The 21,088-nt window shown below is 36.2% G+C and overlaps 1 protein-coding gene across 3 annotated transcripts in view; it reads left to right on the top strand.

Moving 5' to 3' along the window:
- Positions 1 to 4,985: 4,985 nt before the first annotated feature.
- LOC113649012 (sodium/potassium-transporting ATPase subunit alpha-1) overlaps positions 4,986 to 21,088 on the top strand; it is a 31,162-nt gene continuing 15,059 nt past the window's right edge. The window contains exons 1-22 of one of the 3 annotated variants that reach the window (XM_027156226.2): positions 4,986 to 5,140; positions 5,312 to 5,425; positions 5,521 to 5,580; positions 5,738 to 5,941; positions 6,166 to 6,279; positions 6,367 to 6,501; positions 7,177 to 7,294; positions 7,502 to 7,770; positions 7,919 to 8,227; positions 8,516 to 8,650; positions 8,731 to 8,923; positions 9,320 to 9,495; positions 9,589 to 9,725; positions 9,814 to 9,964; positions 10,055 to 10,223; positions 10,297 to 10,451; positions 10,545 to 10,668; positions 11,798 to 11,943; positions 12,044 to 12,174; positions 12,321 to 12,422; positions 12,540 to 12,631; positions 12,747 to 12,918. In XM_027156226.2, coding sequence (XP_027012027.1) covers positions 5,129 to 5,140; positions 5,312 to 5,425; positions 5,521 to 5,580; positions 5,738 to 5,941; positions 6,166 to 6,279; positions 6,367 to 6,501; positions 7,177 to 7,294; positions 7,502 to 7,770; positions 7,919 to 8,227; positions 8,516 to 8,650; positions 8,731 to 8,923; positions 9,320 to 9,495; positions 9,589 to 9,725; positions 9,814 to 9,964; positions 10,055 to 10,223; positions 10,297 to 10,451; positions 10,545 to 10,668; positions 11,798 to 11,943; positions 12,044 to 12,174; positions 12,321 to 12,422; positions 12,540 to 12,631; positions 12,747 to 12,775 — 3,075 coding nt within the window. In that variant the 5' untranslated portion in view covers positions 4,986 to 5,128 and the 3' untranslated portion in view covers positions 12,776 to 12,918. Of the gene's footprint in view, positions 5,141 to 5,311; positions 5,426 to 5,520; positions 5,581 to 5,737; positions 5,942 to 6,165; positions 6,280 to 6,366; positions 6,502 to 7,176; positions 7,295 to 7,501; positions 7,771 to 7,918; positions 8,228 to 8,515; positions 8,651 to 8,730; positions 8,924 to 9,319; positions 9,496 to 9,588; positions 9,726 to 9,813; positions 9,965 to 10,054; positions 10,224 to 10,296; positions 10,452 to 10,544; positions 10,669 to 11,797; positions 11,944 to 12,043; positions 12,175 to 12,320; positions 12,423 to 12,539; positions 12,632 to 12,746; positions 12,919 to 21,088 lie in introns of those variants that run through there. The other 2 variants (XM_027156227.2, XM_047803060.1) reach the window with 2 other exon arrangements.

Raw genomic sequence — 21,088 nt, 5'->3', positions numbered from 1 at the left:
ACCATGAGCCACCAGATGCTTTTAAGAAGAGAGACATGTCCTGTATCACATAGCTCTACAGTATGTAAAGGAATGATAAGCGTCCTATATTTAGATATGGGTATTATTTCTGGAATGTGCAGTGGATTATGCTTCATCCTGTACTCATAAAACATGGCACATGGTGTTCTACAACCTTAGAATTAGCATTTAAATATTTAAAGCTCATATCATATCCCTTAAATCTCTGACTTATTTACTAGTAATAATAATAATAACAGTACTAATAATGTAAATACTTGCATCGTTTGGTTAAATCATATGAAAAGATATTGTCAGTATGAAATTATTTTGGATACATTGGTCTATGTGGAAATAATTTTTAATGAACTGCAGGTTAAGACTTGATTGTAATAATAGCAAATTACAGGAGTGTGGAAGGGAAACTTCCTCTGCTGTCCTCTGTTATTTAACAGTGTTTATGCTAACACTAAGAGCGGTCTCAGTGTTAGCATAAACACTGTTAAATAACAGAGAAAAAACAAGTAAAGTTCTGACATGAAGCAATAACTGGCTCAAGGAAAGTTTCGATCAGACACAAAAAGTCAAGGGCAAATGTTGTGTGTGTGCAATATAAACACCGGCTCCACCTCCACTTGCCTGCCAACTCGAAACATTTCCACCCCTCTTATTTATGTCAATGCTATGTCCTTGTCCAAGCCTCAAGTGCAAACGTTGGACATGTATGTCTCATATTCTCAAAATAACAGTGTGAAATACTCACTCATTCATTTCGAGTAACACATATTATCTTGCTCATCACTCACACACACTTAGACACATTACATACTTTCATTCACAACTAGAGACAATCCACCCAATCTCATGTTTTTTTGGATTTTTTTTCATTTCACACCGACCCCCTGGAATTCATGTAAGTTCAGGGACATAAATCTGGTTAATAGTGGTGCAAATAGCCACCTTTTATATTTTTTATTAAAAATTGTTACCTAATTAGATTAGTTTTCTACTGTAGACTGAACATTGTACCACACCAAATTTATACACAATCATTCATACACAACTCTAACAATTCATGCATTTTGTCTAAATCAAGAATAAGCTATTGTATAACTCATTTCCTGATATTCCTGGATCTGTCAGATCTGACACGGCACACAACATTGAGGTCAGCCAGCTGTTTGTTCAGTCCCTTGTCATCATCTGCAACACACTCCTGGTAGTTCTGCCCCTACATGCCATCCAACCTTTGATCTATTTATCTCTAATACAAGCTGCAATTCTTTTTAATCTCCTGAAGTTCTCCCTCACCACCCCATAGCTACCTGTAGCTGCCTGCCTCCGATGTAATACACTAATGCTTGCCTAAAGGTGCCTCATCTTCTCTCACTCTTTAGTCTTAAAATGAAGACTAAAGTCTGTCATATATCATGTGTGCACATGCTTACAAGAAGGTGCATGTGATACTATGTGCGCCAGATTAAGTAGTTTCCAGGAATCTTTCTCATGCTGTCAATTAACATTCATGTAAAAAGATTACAGTACACGCTTCTTCAATTCCATTTTTATTTACAAGAGCATAATTAAAAAACAATAGACTGTGATTTTTTTTTTACCATCTTCACGTGACATTGTATCCTGGGGCTGATTTGTAATGTAGTTCAGCATAACCTGAAGGTAAAAAAAAAAAAAAAAAAAGGCAAGAGATTTCAATATGTAGTCACTTTTTACAAAATGTAATAAAATAAATACGGTAAGATAATAAAATAAAATACATCCACCCTATAATTCATTAACATGTCAAATCACTGTTATTAATAATTTAAAGTAAACATTTTGTTCAGAAATTTTGGGCTACTCCAGGATCACTGTCCTGTTGTATGAAAATTGTGTAAGGAAGGCTGGTGTTAGAGTCTGGTAACCTGAGCGCCCAGTTCTCTTTCCTCTGCACTAGAAGATTACAATGGTCTCTTACAAGCAGCATGCCTGACTCACACAAAAGCACCAGTGTAGGTGACTGACTGTGGGCCATTCAGAGACTGAGTCCTGACATTCCACTGGGGTTATTTTGTAGGACAGAGACTCAATTGTTAGCTGTTTTACCTCATGTTTATTTGCCCCACTTTATATAGGATTGAACATGAAATAAATAAATTGTACTGGTATTTTTTTCAATACCATTATAGTACTTTATTTTCATTTCATACTCTAAACTAATGCTATTTAAATATCTGCTTTGGATTCCTCTTCCCCTCCCCCCACATTGCTAAGCAAAATATTTTACATGTGCTACTACAAGAAAGGTTCATTGAACAGTGCCTGTTCTGGTGATGTGGTAGCTTATGGCTAAGCAATTCAATTCAAGTTTATTTGTATAGCGCTTTTTACAATAGACATTGTCTCAAAGCAGCTTTACAGAACATAAACATAGAGCAGAAGGTAAACATAAGGAATAATAAAAGAAAAAGAATTACTCACTCTCACTCACTCATTTTCTACCGCTTATCCGAACTACCTCGGGTCACGGGGAGCCTGTGCCTATCCCAGGCGTCATCGGGCATCAAGGCGGGATACACCCTGGACAGAGTGCCAACCCATCGCAGGGCAAGAAAAAGAAAAAGAATTAACAGAATAAAAATATTAACAGAATAAAAATATTAAGAGAATAAAAGTAAGCAATTGGACTACTAATCAGAAAGTTTCAGAAATTCCCAGGATACCAGGTCCACCAAGATGCTACTGCTGGGCTCTTGAGCAAGGCCCTCGATCCCCAATTGCTCAGTTGTATAAAATGAGATAAAAATGTAAGTCACTCTGGATAAGAGATTCTGCCCAATGCCATAAAATGCACAAATTGTGATGTAAAATTATCTGCAGCCTCAACTCTTCCTCATGGTTGGTTGTCAGAGGCTGAAGTTTTCATCTGGTGTGATACAGTATGTGACGGACAAGTATAACTATATAATAGAATTATGTGATATGAAACGGACAAGTATAATTGTATAATAGCCCGAGAAGCAGCATTGCCAATTCATAAGACTTATCTAATAAGCCAAGAAGAAGCACAAAGCATAAAATCCTGCAGATACAAATCAAGAGCTTCAGTTATTGTTCACATCAAACATTAGTATAGGGGAAAAGTGTAATCTAAGTGATTTTAACCATAGCATGGTTGTTGGTGCCTGATGGCCATTTTCACACACAACAGTCTCTAGAGGTCAAACAAAATGAAAAAAAAAATACAAGACATCTTGTTATGAAAACGACTGGTTTGAGCTGACAAGAAATAAACAATAACTCAAATAAAGAAAAACATCTCAGAACACACAAGACATCAAACCTTGAGATGGATGAGCTACAACGGCAGAAGACTACAGTATGTTCCACTCCTTTCAGCCAAGAACAAGACTCTGCACATATTCAGGTTCACTCTCACTCAGACCAATGTGGTTTTCTGCACATGTTGCCCATCCACATCAAGGTCAGAGTTTTCACCATTGTTCCTAAACAGTGATTATACGAGTTAATATCCCTCTTGTCGTCTCTTATCAACAAGGCATTGCCACCATCATAACTCTCACCCACTCAGTGTTTATTCACACTGTTCTTTGTAACTCTAAAGACTGTTGTGTGTGAAATTCTCAGGAGATCAGCACTTTCTGAAATACTCAAACCAGTCCATCTGGTACAAACAGCCTTTCCACAAAGTCACAAAATCACACTTTTTTCTTCATTCGGATGTTAGCTGGATTATTTTTACCTGATATTTCTAAACTGCAATTCACATAAATGTTTATGAAGTTTAACATCAAGCTTTTGGTAGATACATTTTTTATCTGTTGCAGCCTGGAAATAAATTAAATATATAAATATATTTCTTGCTTTTTAGAATTGGTACAATATTTCTTCAATAAATGATCACAATTCAAATTAGCAAATGTAGAAATTAGTTCAAATTAGTGAAATCATTGTGCTTTTGTAACTTGTCCTGCCTGTCGGTTGTTTGCATAAAACCAGTCCTTCCACAATAAAGGCCCTCACTCTCGCTCAAGCAGAGCCAAGTTAATGAATGTTGGAGTTTTATGACAGGGAGGAATAGAGGTTATTAAACTATAACTATGTTGAACAATGTCTATTTTAATCTTTAACATGGTGACCTGTTAAGTTTGGATTTCTAAAAGCTGCTCTTGATGTGAAAGAAGTGAAATGGATATACATGCTATCCGTATTTCAGCCTAATGAGTGTTCAGTGTTTAGATTCCCTTCATATATATATGTGCTTCTGAGACACTTTTCATTTTGTACCAGATCATTCAGAAATACTTTCGGAGTTTCTTCAGGTATCTCACACAACACACTGGTAAATGGTGGAAGAGACATTTCAGGCAAATTTACATGCAAATTTTGTCAGCCACACTCATACTGTGCTGAAATGAATGTGAGAACTGTGGGAAGGACATCAGATGAACTGTTCTTATCTAAAGCTATCCTACAACAAACAGCCAGACGTTTACAAAACATGATCTAGGTTTAAAAATCCCTGGTGGCTTTACAAACTACCCGTGTGTCGAGGTAGGGTTTCATTATTTTTTTGTAAATATGATTTCTGATTCTTTAATTATAGTGAGATTAAATGAGATTCTGTTGATAGTTTCCATGGAGGGTCTTAAGAGTGTTTTTGCTAAAATTCTTAAAGAAAAGTCTAAATGAAGGGGAAACAGCAATTAAATACGAGAACTATTGCATAGTCAGTATATAGTTACACTGCATTCTTTGTATAAATGATTTACAGATTCTTTAGCAAGAGCACTCCATAAAACTAGGTAGCTTTTTTTTTTTTTTTTTTTACAGTAAAGGACTTTGGTTGTCCTTAGCTAGTGGTTGTCATTGAAAGTTCGAACGTAAGAATGAAGGTTAAATAGATCATAAAATAAAAATGTAAAAAAACCCACACACATCTGCCAATCCTGTCCAAGTTTACTCAAATCTCCTCCCCTGCAGGCAGGTGAGCAATCGGGATATAAAGGTTTGTGAGCCCTTCTTGGAACAGCAGGAGCTTTTATATGTCTCCAGAGGAGTGGAATAGGAAAAAGCCCTGCTGAACACTGAATAAACGGAAAAAGACAAAATGGGATTAGGTGTAAGTGTTCAAGAAATTTAAATTGCTTTGAGTTATAAGTTAATGTTTTATGTTTAATGTAGATGATATTTCTAATATGTTTGGCACACTGGTAATGCTGTAAACTATGAAGGAATTAATATTCTATGACTTACTTTTTGATTGTAAAAAATGTTGCCACATTTTGCACAGAAGGGCAGTGAGAAGTACAAATTAGCAGCAACCTCTGAAGATGGGCAGAAAAAGAAGAAAAAGGGAAAGAAGCAGGAGAAGAACATGGACGATCTAAAAAAAGAAGTTGATCTGGTGAGGAATTCTGACTTACAATCTTAAAGTCAGAAAGCTAAAGATAAATGCTAATTTTTGCCACATTTGTTATGTCTTCTTATTTTTCCCTGTAGGATGATCATAAGTTGACTTTAGATGAGCTTCATCGCAAATACGGCACTGACTTTGAAAGAGTGAGTAAAAGTTAGGTGTCTTAAACCTAATTAAAAATATATATTTTTTAATTTGTTTAGACAAATTGAATATTTTTTAAAAAGCTTTAAAAGTTGTAAAAACACCAAACAAACAAACAAACAAAAAAATCTAACATGATTGCCTACTTTGTGTAAGGGTTTGACTGCTTCTCGTGCAAAAGAGATCCTGGCACGTGATGGACCCAATGCTCTGACACCACCACCAACAACCCCAGAATGGGTCAAATTCTGTAAACAGCTCTTTGGTGGTTTTTCCACTTTATTGTGGATTGGAGCTATTCTTTGTTTTTTGGCGTATGGAATTCAGGCTGCCTCAGAAGATGAACCAGCAAATGATAATGTAAGAAAAATACATGATGCCTATTCATCTAAAATATCAGCAGTATAAACTTACACAGTATCTTAATATCTTAACCCTTTTGTTAATCTATACCTTCTCCCACCATCTCCCCCCCCTCTCTCTCACACACACACACACACACACACACACACACACACACACACACACACACACACACACACACACACACACACACATACACACACACACACTCTTTTCTGTAGTTGTATCTTGGAATTGTCCTGTCTGCTGTTGTAATGATCACTGGTTGCTTCTCCTACTATCAAGAAGCTAAGAGCTCAAAGATCATGGAATCCTTCAAGAATCTTGTCCCTCAGGTATAGACATAAAATATTATTCCACCAAGTAATTGGAGAAGTCGTGAAGTCACATTACTACTTCTAGACATGTTTTCTGTTATTCAGCAAGCTCTGGTGGTCCGTGATGGTGAAAAGAAGAGCATTAATGCTGAGGATGTAGTTGCTGGGGACATTGTGGAAATTAAGGGTGGCGACAGAATCCCTGCTGATCTGCGCATTATTGCTGCACATGGATGCAAGGTGACATCCTTAAACCTCATTCAAATAACTGTGTTGGCTTTTTAACCAACCCTTTTTTTTTACCTCCCGTGTGTACTGCTAGTCCAAACATTAAAAATTTTATTGCAATATTATAATAATATCTCTAGCAAATGACTATATGACCAGCAAATTAAAAAAGTGTCGCTAATAGACAGGCATAAGCTGATTTTCCTTTGATTTGCACACCTTGCTAGATGTTATGCAAAGGTAACGCAGAGCTGCCTGCCGAAGAGCTTCCACTGATTTATTATTGCAGTACCTTGTGGTCAAGAATGGGAATTACAACAAGAACTAATAGAGGCAGGCCTATGGGGCAAGAATATAACTGCCCCATGAGAAAAAGGGGGATTTATACCAAAAGTATATCATACCAAATATACTTGTTTGCCACACAAAGGCAGAGAAAAAGAAGAAAAATATCTCTGTTTTAATTATATCAAATCGAGCACAGTTAAACAAAGATGCATGTAAACCCACTGGAAACAAGCTGCTAGAAAATATAATGAATAACTAACTATATGTTAACCCTCAACTGCCTATTACATTTTAAAGATCACTAAATAGTGTATAGCTTTATATGGCATAGCCACTTAATCTAATTTTGTTTGAGGATAGCAAGTTGTTTATTATTAACCAAGTTTGCTTACCTTTCAGGTGGACAATTCATCCCTTACTGGTGAATCTGAGCCTCAGACACGTACTCCTGACTTCTCTAATGACAATCCGCTGGAAACAAGAAACATTGCATTCTTTTCTACAAATTGTGTTGAAGGTAAAAAAATGTTTGTTTCCATGAATTATGGAAGAGAGAGAGAGAGATAGATAGATAGATAGATAGATAGATAGATAGATAGATAGATAGATAGATAGATAGATAGATAGATAGATAGATAGATAGATAGATAGATAGATAGATAGATAGATAGATAGATAGATAGATAGACAGATAATATAATATAATATAATATCTTGTTCTCAGGTTCTGCAAAGGGTATCGTCATCAACACTGGTGATCGCACTGTGATGGGTCGAATTGCCACCCTGGCCTCAAGTCTCGAGGTTGGACAGACGCCTATTTCTAAAGAGATTGAACACTTTATCCACATCATTACTGGTGTGGCTGTTTTCCTGGGTGTGTCCTTCTTCATTTTGTCCCTTATTCTTGGATATGGATGGCTTGAAGCTGTCATCTTCCTTATTGGAATTATTGTTGCCAACGTGCCAGAGGGTCTGCTCGCTACTGTCACAGTAAGAAGAGAATTGTTATTTACTTTAAGTCTTACTTATACTGTAAACTAAGCCTAAAATGAGTCTATTTTGCTAGAATATCCCATATAAGATATTTTTCCTAATATCCTCTTTTAATGTTTTTCTTACAATATTCTGCTTCAAATAGGTGTGTCTGACTTTAACTGCTAAACGAATGGCGAAGAAGAACTGTCTGGTAAAGAATCTTGAAGCTGTAGAAACACTTGGATCCACTTCCACTATTTGCTCAGACAAGACAGGAACTCTGACCCAGAATCGTATGACTGTAGCACACATGTGGTTTGACAACCAGATTCATGAAGCAGATACCACAGAGAACCAAAGTGGAACCGCTTTCGACAGAAGCTCTCCCACTTGGTCTGCACTTGCTCGTGTAGCTGGTCTGTGCAATCGTGCAGTCTTCCTTGGTGATCAAGCCAATGTTCCTATCCTTAAGGTGTGTTATACAAGAACAAGACTCTGCACATATTCAATTATATAATATATTATATACTGTGTTATTATAAACCTTTTTTCATTCCTTTTTCTAATCATTGTTTATTTTCAATAAACTCATCAGAAATCTACCATGAATATATTATATATATATATATATATATATATATATATATATATTGATCCAGGCTTCTGACCAGCACAGAAGTCACATATTCTTATATTATAATGAGGTCCAAGGAGTATTGATTTAGGGCAAATACTCATATAAATACTCATACTCTTACAGAGAGAAACTGCTGGCGATGCTTCGGAGTCTGCCCTGCTAAAATGTATTGAGCTCTGCTGTGGTCCAGTGAAGGACATGAGGGACAAATACCCAAAGATTGCTGAGATCCCATTCAACTCCACCAATAAATACCAGGTACTTATTTTATGCATTCTGTTATTTAGAGAAAAACCAAAAGACATTTGATAGTCCTAACATCTTCTGATTGTCCCCAGCTCTCCATCCACAAGAACCCCAACTCTTCAGAAACAAAACACTTGCTCGTAATGAAGGGGGCACCTGAGAGAATCCTAGACCGGTGCTCAACTATTATACTTCAAGGAAAGGAGCAACCCCTAGATGATGAATTAAAGGACGCTTTTCAGAATGCGTATGTGGAACTGGGAGGTCTTGGAGAAAGAGTATTAGGTAGGTTACACTGTGTTGGTGGTATAATTCACTGCTTAAAGAATTGTCTTTCTCCTGCTAGAAAAGACAAGCTACACTATACCATAACATATAAATTCATGCGGGTTTACTGACACCACACACAACCAGGGTCCCTGATGTGATCATGAGCACAATCCTGTGTGGAGTTTTACTTGTTTTCCTCTGTGTCCATGTAGGTTTCTTCCAGTTCCTTTCATCAAAAAACATGCAGTTAATAGATTGACTACTCTAAATTGTCCCTATGTGTAAATGTATGTAGAAATGTGTGTGCTGGATCCAACAATACCCTGACAAAGATAAAAAAAAGTTACTGTAGATGAATATGTTGATTAATGAGTGCTAAAGAAATGAGTGAATTAAGTGCATTCTTTGCAGGTTTCTGCCATTACAGTCTCCCTGATGATCAGTTTCCTGAAGGCTTTGCATTCGATACTGATGAGGTGAACTTCCCCACTGAGAATCTGTGCTTTGTTGGACTCATGGCCATGATCGATCCTCCACGTGCTGCGGTACCAGATGCAGTGGGCAAGTGCAGGAGTGCTGGAATCAAGGTACAGTGTTTTACAGTATAATTATATATAATCTAATTGAGATAATATAATCTTTTTTTTTCTAAAAGGTCTCAAATATTTTTGCATTTCCAGGTCATCATGGTTACAGGAGATCATCCAATTACAGCTAAAGCCATTGCCAAGGGAGTGGGCATCATCTCAGAGGGTAATGAGACTGTGGAAGACATTGCTGCTCGGTTAAACATTCCTGTTGGAGATGTTGACCCCAGGTAACTACAGTACTTTAGAATGAGGCACCTAAAAGCTTATCTAAAGTGTTCCAAAGTTGTTTACATATAAACTCATGGTTATTTTCAGGGATGCAAAGGCTTGTGTGGTCCATGGTGGAGAATTGAAGGAAATGACCTCAGAACATTTGGATGACATCCTATACCACCACACTGAGATTGTGTTTGCCAGAACATCTCCACAGCAGAAACTGATCATTGTTGAAGGTTGTCAGCGACAGGTACAATAAATAAAGCACAATTATCTTTCTATCAAAATTTTGAATGTTACTTGTTTAGTTAATTTTTAAGTATTTTTGTTTTAATTACAGGGTGCCATTGTGGCTGTGACTGGTGATGGTGTTAACGATTCTCCTGCTCTGAAGAAGGCTGACATTGGTGTAGCAATGGGTATTGCTGGATCTGATGTCTCCAAACAGGCTGCTGATATGATTCTCCTGGATGACAACTTTGCTTCTATTGTTACTGGAGTGGAAGAAGGTAGGAATGGCTACTGAGCTGTCATGTTAACAAAGCTAATCTGCAATTTTCTAAAATGTTTTTCTGTCTCCAGGCCGTCTGATATTCGACAACTTGAAGAAATCTATTGCATACACATTGACCAGCAACATTCCTGAGATTTCCCCTTTCCTTCTCTTCATTATTGCAAACATTCCTCTTCCTCTGGGCACTGTCACCATTTTATGTATTGACTTGGGAACTGACATGGTAAGGTTCCTATAAGACTTGAAATAGACATGGAGCCATCCAGTTTAAGGCTATAGAGATGATGGGATAATTTTGACTTTTGTTTTCTTTCAGGTTCCTGCTATTTCTTTGGCATACGAAGCTGCTGAAAGTGACATCATGAAGAGACAGCCCCGAAATGCTAAAACCGACAAATTGGTGAATGAAAGGCTTATTAGTATGGCCTACGGTCAAATTGGTAAGAGAACACTTTCTTAGCATGGGGATGTGTTAACCTAGTGGTTAAAGTGTTGGACTACTGATTGGGAGGTCATGAGTTTGAATCCCAGGGTCCCTAACTCTCAATTGCATAGGTGTATAAATTAGGTTAATATAAGTAGCTCTAGATAAGGGCATCTGCCAAATATGTAGGCAAAGAAACTTTTGATAGTCATATTTATCTATATATTTAAACTAGACTTTCAGTCATATATTTACTTATATTCATTCATTCATTTTCTACCGCTTTATCTGAACTTCTCGGGTCACGGGGAGCCTGTGCCTATCTCAGGCGTCATTGGGCATCAAGGCAGGATAAGGCACTCCCTGGACGGAGTGCCAACCCATCGCAGGGCACACACACACTCTCATTCACTCACGCATTCACACACTACGGTCAATTTTCCAGAGATGCCAATTAACCTACCATGCATGTCTTTGGACTGGGGGAGGAAACCGGAGTACCCGGAGGAAACCCCCAAGGCACGGGGAGAACATGCAAACTCCGCACACACAAGGCGGAGGCGGGAATCGAACCCCGACCCTGGAGGTGTGAGGCGAACGTGCTACCCACTAAGCCACCGTGCCCCCCTATTTACTTATATCATTCTTCCAAAACATTATTTCTCAGACTGTGGTGAAAAGCGCTGTCTAACATGTTGGGCCAAAATCTCCCATTGTTCCAATCTCCTTGACTGTAAAGAGCATAGCATATAAGTTAAATAAGTTTTCATACTAATTCACTAAGCCCCCCAGCCCACCAGAGACATCCCACCAGTATAGAAATCTTTCTCATAAGTTCTTTGTATTGATTTGCTCTCTAAGTTGACAAGTCAACTCAACCAGAAACAAAACCACCATTCTTTCATTTTGGTGCAGTTTCTAGGTAATTAGTTAAATACTGTATTGAGAAAGACCCTCCAGAGTTGTGGGCATCTGTGAGTTGTATATGTGCCTTGGAGGAAACATTTTCTAGCTCTCGCCCAGGATGGCGTCTTTCTTGCAGCAAGACAGACTTAGCTAGTGTGTGAGAATAAGTAAATGAACTTATTGGGATAAAACAAGGTTAAATTTGAATGACAGCTTTATGACTTTTTATGTCTTCATAGGAATGATGCAAGCTACTGCAGGATTCTTCACTTACTTTGTGATTCTTGCTGAAAATGGTTTCCTGCCTTCAGACCTAATAGGAGTCCGTGTCAATTGGGATGATAAATATTACAATGATCTAGAAGACAGTTATGGCCAACAATGGGTTTGTAATACTTACATGGCTGTTAAGTGATAAAATGCCGAACTCACTTTTTATGTATGTAAACACTGAATTACATCACAAATTGTTCTTCATTGCTTAGACTTATGAACGAAGAAAAATAGTGGAGTACACTTGCCATACTTCATTCTTCGCCAGTATAGTTGTTGTGCAGTGGGCTGATCTGATCATCTGTAAGACCAGAAGGAACTCCATCCTACAACAGGGAATGAAGTAAGTTAACAAAATTATAGAAAGTATAATAAAGTATTCAGAAAGTTTTGATCAGACTTTATTACCACAAATGTTGATATAAAAATATAAAAATTTGCCCTTTTGTATTCTTATCCCTTGAAAACTTTTTCTTTATTGTCTTTTAGAAACAAAATTTTAATATTTGGGTTGTTTGAAGAGACCGCTTTGGCTGCTTTCTTATCATACTGCCCAGGCATGGATGTAGCACTTAGAATGTATCCACTGAAGTAAGTGTTCTTTAAACACCATATTTTTAATAACATAAATACACTATTTGAATGGAAATAACTTCTTTTGCTAACAATGACAGTTTAGCTAGTATAACTATTATTCATCCCATTTAGACCAAGCTGGTGGTTCTGTGCCTTCCCATATTCACTGCTCATATTTCTTTATGATGAGGCAAGAAGGTACCTCCTTAGACGAAACCCAGGCGGTAAGAACAAATAACTCCTATGAATGTGGAAATTCTGTGTATTGTGTGACAAACTAACTAATTTGTGTTCTTGTTTCTGAACATCTTTTCTGATGTGTATATTCTCTATTTTTAGGATGGGTGGAAAAGGAGACATACTACTAAGAAAAGCCTTTTATCAACTAGACAATTCATGATGATGTACACTGGCTTAGAAATAAATGGACACACAAGATATACAGTCCTACTTTGTATTAATCGTACAAATATATTACTATTGTTTTAATAAAGGTGAACTCAGACAGTAATGTTGAGAAAATGGCTTCTTTCACAATTAATATAAATACAATAACATTAATAATAATAATGTTGTAATAATACATGCAAACAAATCTTTCGTGTAGAGTTGCAGGCTTATCTTTATCCCGTGGTCATGGGCACTATAGCATATTACAATATAGTGGCCACTATATAACTATTAAAGGACAGCGACATCATAGCTAGTATAAGGGAACAAAATATATTTAAAGATATATATGAAGCACTGCTCCTAAATAGAATCATTAGCTTTGTTTCCGTTTGCCTCCTCTTGTGGTTGATGAACTAAAAAGTTAATAGAATGCCAGTCTGTCAGCTAGTTAGCCAATTCTTTCTGTTGAAATTACTTAGTGGTTAAGGTGTTGGACTACTGATCATAAGATTGTGAGCTTGAAACCTAGGACCTCCAATCTACCATTGCTAGGCCCCTGAGCAAGGCCCTCAATTTTATAAAATGAAAGTTGCTCTGGATAAGATTGTCTGCCAAATGCCATACTGTAGCTGTAAATATAAGGACATAACGACCAACAGCAACAATATTTCATGTCATATTTCAGTGAGAGGACAAACAGTGAAAAATTAATTACAATATTTTCATTCAATTAAAGTACAAATCGTAATGAAAATGTTCACAAAAAAGAAATTCATCTATAAAGGATACATTAATCCACTGTGGAGTTATACCAGACTGAATCATGTGTCTCTAAATGCAAAGCTATCTTTAACGTGGTGTTATACATAGTGAACCAGACAAGCAGAGAGGTTCAAAGTGTGAAATGTATCATGCTGTTAAATATTAACATCAACACTGCTTAATTTGATTAATCTAATCAGATGATTCAACTGGAACTAAATGTTGCAGAATCTGCTTTACAGAATTAGATAAATCAGCATTACCGCACAAATAGATGAATTTAAACTGCCCCACCCTAACTACTCTGTGATCAAATCTCCATCCTATGAAACATGATATAAGACTTACCACAAGTTATTTTCGAAGGGATGTCATTCCCAAACTATGTCATTTTTGATATATATTTCCTGTGCATTCTGTTAACTTCATGTTTCTTTAGTTGAATGCATGGAAGAGCAGGTAAGTTATACAGCACGCTGCCCCATAATAACCAGCCATTAGTTCAGGAAATCATGTACTCAGGGCTGTCAAGTGTCACGCATAGAGAGTGACAGTCACGCATTTGGGTCTTTTCTCACGCTCTCCCGCCACGCATCGTATTTCTCACGCAGAAAAACTTTTTGACTATTTATCATATATTTAACATGCCGCAGCGCCCAAAACGTATCAGTCCGCACCGCTGTCTCTAATCAAGCGCGTCTCAGTTCTTAGTCGAGCCTGACACTTACCAGCCAATCAAAAAAAGAGGCTACACAATAGCCAACCAGAAAATAGCACTATTGTATATGGGTAAGATTTAACGCAACAACCAATTAAAAAAAAACATATTTATTAGAGAGGGTATTTTCGATGGTCGGTTTGAACAAAACCTCAACACGAAACAGCTTGTCTCTGGACGGGACATTGTCCTCAATCATGACCCTATAAATGACTGGGTTTGAGCCGAACTGTTATAAATGGGAGCTACATTATAAATGATAAAGGAGTCCAAAAAGGCAACAAACACAATAAACAACACCAGTCATAATCTCTCTCTCTCTCTCTCTCTCTCTCTCTCACTCACTCACTCACTCACTCACTCACTCACTCACTCACTCACTCACTCACTCACACACACACACACACTCACACACACACACACACACACACACACACACACACACACACACACACACACACACACACACACACACACACAAACACACAAATGAATAAATGGAAATTAACCAAATAGTCAGTGATCCTTACCAAAAAGAACAACTCCCCCATTACTTTTTTTTTTTTTTTTTGGGGGGGGGGGGGGGGGGGGTTGCTGTCTTTAAAACTTGAGAGCCCTGTGTACTGCTGGGACACAATCAGCTGTGTACTGAATGCTAGTATAAAACTAGCATCATATCTTTTTCCACAAGAAATGATAAGTTTACCAGTACATTTGCCCTGGTTACATTACAAGCATACCTTAAAACAGCTTAATAATCTTCTAAATACCAACCAAATTCAGCAGAGTGAAAAACCCTGATTGTTTCCACCAATAATCAAGAAATAGATAGTACATATTATATTTATCTTATAAAAAGACTTAATTAATGAAGATATTTGCTTTAAAATGCTGATGTTGAAGACGACCTATACAATAAAAGGACACGTGTTTCTGACAAGAATATTGAAGAAATTAGACTGTATGCCACAAGAGAACCACAAGTTACTTGATTTGACTGATGTTGGTTTATATACATGCTGTTATTTTGACACAGGTACTACACCAGATGCTCTTCCTGACACAACCCTCCCATTTTGTCCAGGCTTGGGTCAAAGCACTGACAATTAACCCTTTAGTGGCTTGGTGTGTTCCCTGCCTGATAATCGAACCTGTGTCATGAATCTGAGCACGTGATCCTGCCACTGGATCACCAGATTACATTTATAGCTAATTTAAATTTGAAATACTTGTGCCAAACCTTCCAGCAAGACTGGATCTGTCACACTCTGAATCATTCCAATCAATTTTCATATGAGCCTTTTGTATTATTTTATACTTTATATTATGTTGTCAGCACCGCAGGAAGTATTGGCTCTGCCAACGATACTGAAATTATTAAGTGGGATTAAATCGGATGTGAGTAACTCATAATCAGTTTCTACCACTTTTCTACCACTGGGGGTTTCTTAATACACATGGTCAGGTGTAGTATTATGTATACACACCTTCACACACAAGAATAACTTTATAAATTAAAGTCCAGAAATATTCAGAAATATTCCAGCATTTTAAGTCCAGAAATATTCACAATATAATTACATGATATGTAAGACAGTGAAGTCAAATGCAAACGCAGGCTCTGTTAATAAATAAGCAAATAATGAAACTACATTAATTCATGTGAAGTGTCAGAATTCAGACACATCATTAAATCAGAAAACAATCAGAGTTAGCAACAGCAAAAACACAAAATACATAAATAAGCAAACAAATATCATTATAAATATTATTTTTTCTGCATATAGAGAGCAGAGACAGATAAGGAACTTTCCACAAAGGTGGAAGTAAGCTAATTTGGATATAGTGTTACTGTTAGGAAAAGAAAGAGTAGAACTGTGGGAAAGCCAGAGATCTCAGGCTGTTGAGGAAGGAATGTTGTATGTATCAAGGCAGAGATCATCAACTTGACAGGAGAAACATAGGATGAAAATTCAGTGGCCAGTGTTTAATGCAGTTTGTTAAAATAAAGGTAAAAGGGGGTTTGTGGTAGAGATTTAAATTGTATGTTCTCAGCATAAAAGTGAAATTTAGGCCATAATGGGTGAATGATGGAGCCAAGGGGAATCTTATAGAAATGTTCTGTTTTAAGTTCAGATTGCGCAGTGAGATTGAGTTTAGCTTGAGTTTTGTCCAACTCAAGTCCCCACTTCTATAATATATAATGTCTATTTATATATATAATTGTATTTTTACATTAGCTGTAGGTTTTATAACCTTTATGTTAAAGGTATCCAAACATTCCAAGTTATTTCACTAATCATTTGAAACGTTTTTCAAATAAAACATTTGAAGGATAGAAATCATTATAAATGTTTAATTATAAATGTAATTATAAATTGTATAACCTGCTATAAAGGAATTTCTATTGATTATACAGTACTTGCTATATTCCTTTACCCACTAAGTAAATATCCCATAGACTCTGGTCTGTATGAAATAAAAGAGAGGTGACTTCTTACGTCTGCTGTCACTCAGCATTTTTTCTGGGAGCTGGGAGAAAAGACCCCAGTAATATCACATATGTCTCCTGAGTTTTTGCAAAAGCGATTGTAAAATGTCACACACATTTCCCACATTTGCCGGGTTAATGATGCAGTGCAGTTGATCGAAATGTTATTCTGCACAAACCAAATTAAAATATCGGTTTTGAATCTCAGAAAAACTGGTCACAGTTTCTGTCACAAGGAAAAGAAAAATATTTATGACAAAGCTGATACCTAAATGCTACATTGAAAATCCCCAATGCAGTTTCCTCTGGGTTTATTACAATCACATGGATATTTAAATACGTAGCACAATACTGAGAAAAACCTAAAAAAAATGTTTACATTAAGATTTGTTTTAAAAAAAATTAAATACTGATTATAGCAATGTATAACAAGCAAAGATTGTGGGACACTAATCATACTCTAATAATTTCTTTCACTTCTTTGACTTACTTGTGAAATTTCACAAAAGGTTCAAAGCAGGAATTTTACATCTTCATGTCCCTTCAGAGTTTATTTTGCTTTTCACCAGGCTAATCTCTTAAGAATTTCTTTAAACCCTTCCCGAACCAGTTTAAGTATTGAATGATCGGTTAAGCCTTTGAATATAAATAGTTTACTAAAATAAAATTCACTCACCTTGTGCCTGTGATGTGTTCTGTTAAAGTGGTGTTTCATAATCAGTCTGAACTGAAGTGGGGAGGTTCAGTTTTGCCCTGCTTTGAATCCCTAAATTTGTCCACAAACAGCTCACCCAACGCTCTTCTGTTTATAGTATTCTTTGTGCTATGTGCTTGTCTCCACCCTCATTGTTCCAGTTCCAGCAGAAGTGAAGTTCATCAGTTGGAGACAAACTCTTTAACAAATAGCTACAATAGTTAATGCCATCATTAGAGTTACATCCCAGAGATTCCTGTTACTGACATCAAAATGCTTTAAGTCTTTATTTTGTTAATCTCATTGTTTTTGTCATATTTACAATATTTCTAAAACATCCAGGTTATCAGTGAGTGTACAGGCAGTGAGAATTAAACATATATGTCACACTCTCATTAACAAAAATAAGGGAAAAAAGAATATAATAAAAATAAAGAATAAAGAATGAATGATCAGAAAACCTTCATCATTTTTAAACCTGTTACACTGATCTTATTTCACTTATAAAAAATATCAAATCAATCAAATGATTTATCATGAAGGTTTACTCCAAATTGCAAGTTCTAATGAACCAGAGCTTGTATTAGTTCAGTAACAGTATAATAAGTTTGAATCACTGCATTAAAACATACGTTAATAAGGTTAAGATGGTTGTCATTGACCATTTAAAATGACCTACCTGCTTAGACACCTGGTGTGTCTAAAATACCTAAATGTTTGTACACAAACAGTTCCTCTAGCTCTGATATGTTTAGGGAAGTCTTTTGTTGTGATTCACCTTTATTCAGATCTCCTCCCCTTCAGACAGGTAAGATGGTGGTTTAGTGACATACGTTAGAATGCTTTTAGAAACACCAATAAAGGTCAATTGTACGTCCCTAACTGGAGAATGGAAAATTGCGTTTTTGGTGAGTATTTCATAATGTAATTATTGTATTAATTAATATTTGTGCACCTTTATAAAATACTGAAAAATACTTTTATATATTTTGCCACATATGCATTGGTTTCTTTTTGTTTATTGTTTTTTTATTTTTTTTTATATATATATTTTTTAATACCTTTTATAATGTGTATTTATGCATAACATCTTTTATTTTGTATAGATACAAGTTACTGGCGGATGACAAAGCATTGCAGAGGACTGTTGAGAAAAGAATGAAATGGAGGAAGACTCTGGATAAGAAGAATCTACTTACACAAGTCAATTATTTCTACAATTAAATATAATTTTTATAAAAATTATTTTTTTGAAGAAGAAAAAAAAGACATTTATTGCAAAGACCAAGGATGGTTATTTCAAACATCCCCACATCTACAATTTTGAGGGGAAAAGTTTAAAAGATTACTAAGAAAAAAATAATATTGCAGAAAAATTCCTCAGTATCATATTTTTTAACATGATTTAAAATCTCTCAAGAGTAAAATATCTTACATTCTGATACATAGGCTTTCACTCTTCTGAAGCACCGAGCATCCACTTTGTTTATAAATCATTCACAAGTACTGAATAAAACTTTTTAAAAACCAATGCTTCAGGATTTACAGAAGACTTGTATTAAAACCCATCAGGTGTCACACTTCTGCTTTTATATGTCTGATTGTTGAGATGATTGCTGTCATTTTTTTACATCCTCATCTTTATAGTCACTAAATTCACTGAATCACAATAAGAAAAATATTATGTAGCCAACTAAATTATTTAGAAAATAAAATTTGGTTCTTGCAAATAAGAAAGCAGGTTCTGGTGATGCATAATAGTTACGATGGCAAAAGGATCACAGGCAGAGAATGAGACACTTTTGTCTAGTACTTCTGCAGTTAGGTTCATTGTACATTTTTAATTCTTCTACTTTTTAAACCTTAATAGATGTCTAATTAAAACAGGAGTGAGTGATCTTGTTTAAGCAATTGAAATTCTCTTTACTACTTTACTGCTTTATCACATTTTGTATAATTAATTAAATGTCTAGATGAGAGCTAATTACAAATTAATTTCTTCTTCCATTTTATAATAAAAAAATCTTTTAATTTCCATCTGCTTTTAATGTTGTGATCTTTATTCTGTTTAATTTCCACTTTTTATTTAGATGATCACACTGAATCAGTTTAAGTTGCCTTTTAATCTATAAAGTGCAGTTCAGTTCAGCATTGTTGGCAAAAACACAACATACTTTGGCTGTGATTTAATGGTCAAAACACACTTGAGGCCAAAAAACAACAGTAAATTATACAAAGAGAGGAGACGCTAGGTGTTAGACAGGTTTTTGCTGATTTTCAATAAATTCATGGTAAATTAAATGATCTGAGCATCAAATGCTAAATTTGGGCAGGAATACTGAGTCAACATAAAATATATATAATACAAAATACAAAACAATACAGTACAAGCACATAGAATTGTTATAAAATAATGCAGTGGCACAGACGACAATTTGCCTCAGTGAAATAAAACTTCTTTATCTGCACACACTAACTCAGTTAGACCATCTACTTAGGCTGCTCTTTTCTATCTAGACATATTTTGTGTTATAACAAAATGCTGATGCTTGTTTTCATATTACAGCTATACATTTCAGAACAGTACATGTGTATTCTATTTGTTCTGAACTCAAATACACCTCTTAGAACACAAAACATAGTAATGTAGCCAATATAAAATCAACATCACCTGCATACAGAACACAAAGAACAGAACATTTCTATTCCTATTTTAAACTCAAGCATTATCAGCTTAACTCATCTCATCACATCTTTAATGTGCCCAGACTTTTCCTCTCTGCATGCCTATCTGTGCATGTGTGTAACCACTGTAGGGACGGGTTGTATTTTTTTATGGCTGATTGTATTAAAGTGGTGAGCACTCGGCTTCATTCTCCGCTTCTATAGCCAACTCCTTCAGTGATTAATGCGGATCTCAAGAAAATTGCACCAAGACTTGCAAGCACTCGGGGAAACGCTTCTGGACTGAGTGACTAAGCACTAAACAATGCTGGTTAGAGCACCCCAGTCTTGTCTCTTTGGCTATATCTGGTGGAGGCACAATCCCTTTATGCTCAGGGCTAAGTACAGTGATCATGATCAAACTTTGATAACCCCTCCATAGCTTCAGTCCTACTCATTTCAGCACAATCTCTTCTACAGGTAAACGCCATACTTCGTGAATAATTTTTTTTAACAGGAGTTTTGGCAGTCATGTTATCTTTCTGTTGATGTACAGGTAATGCTTGGGTGAACTTGGTACAAACAATTTTTATCAAAATATTTTCATGGTCATCTGATGCTGGTTCCAGAATGGAAAAATACACTGCTACCACTTCTTGAGGTGATGAACACTTTCATCAGTGTTTGGATCATAAGTTGTGGCATCTTGATACAGTGTTCCACATCCTCACACATGCCTACTCAGTAAACACCTCTGTCTTAACAAATCCAGAGTGCACTCTATTTCCTGGTGCCCCATGTCATTATGGATATTTTGAAGGACTTTCTCTTTCGGGAAACATAGAAAGAGGAGTTGGTGACGTTCACCTTGCTTGGCATACTCAGTGACAGAGTAGAGTAACTGCTCATTGTCTCTGAGCTTGTCCCACTGCTTCAGAGGTGGAAATCATCAAACCCTG

This window comes from Tachysurus fulvidraco, chromosome 18 (assembly GCF_022655615.1).
Source record: "Tachysurus fulvidraco isolate hzauxx_2018 chromosome 18, HZAU_PFXX_2.0, whole genome shotgun sequence".
Lineage (NCBI taxonomy): Eukaryota > Metazoa > Chordata > Actinopteri > Siluriformes > Bagridae > Tachysurus > Tachysurus fulvidraco.
Note: the sequence above shows the minus strand (reverse complement) of the source record. Positions and strands in the feature narration are given on the sequence as shown.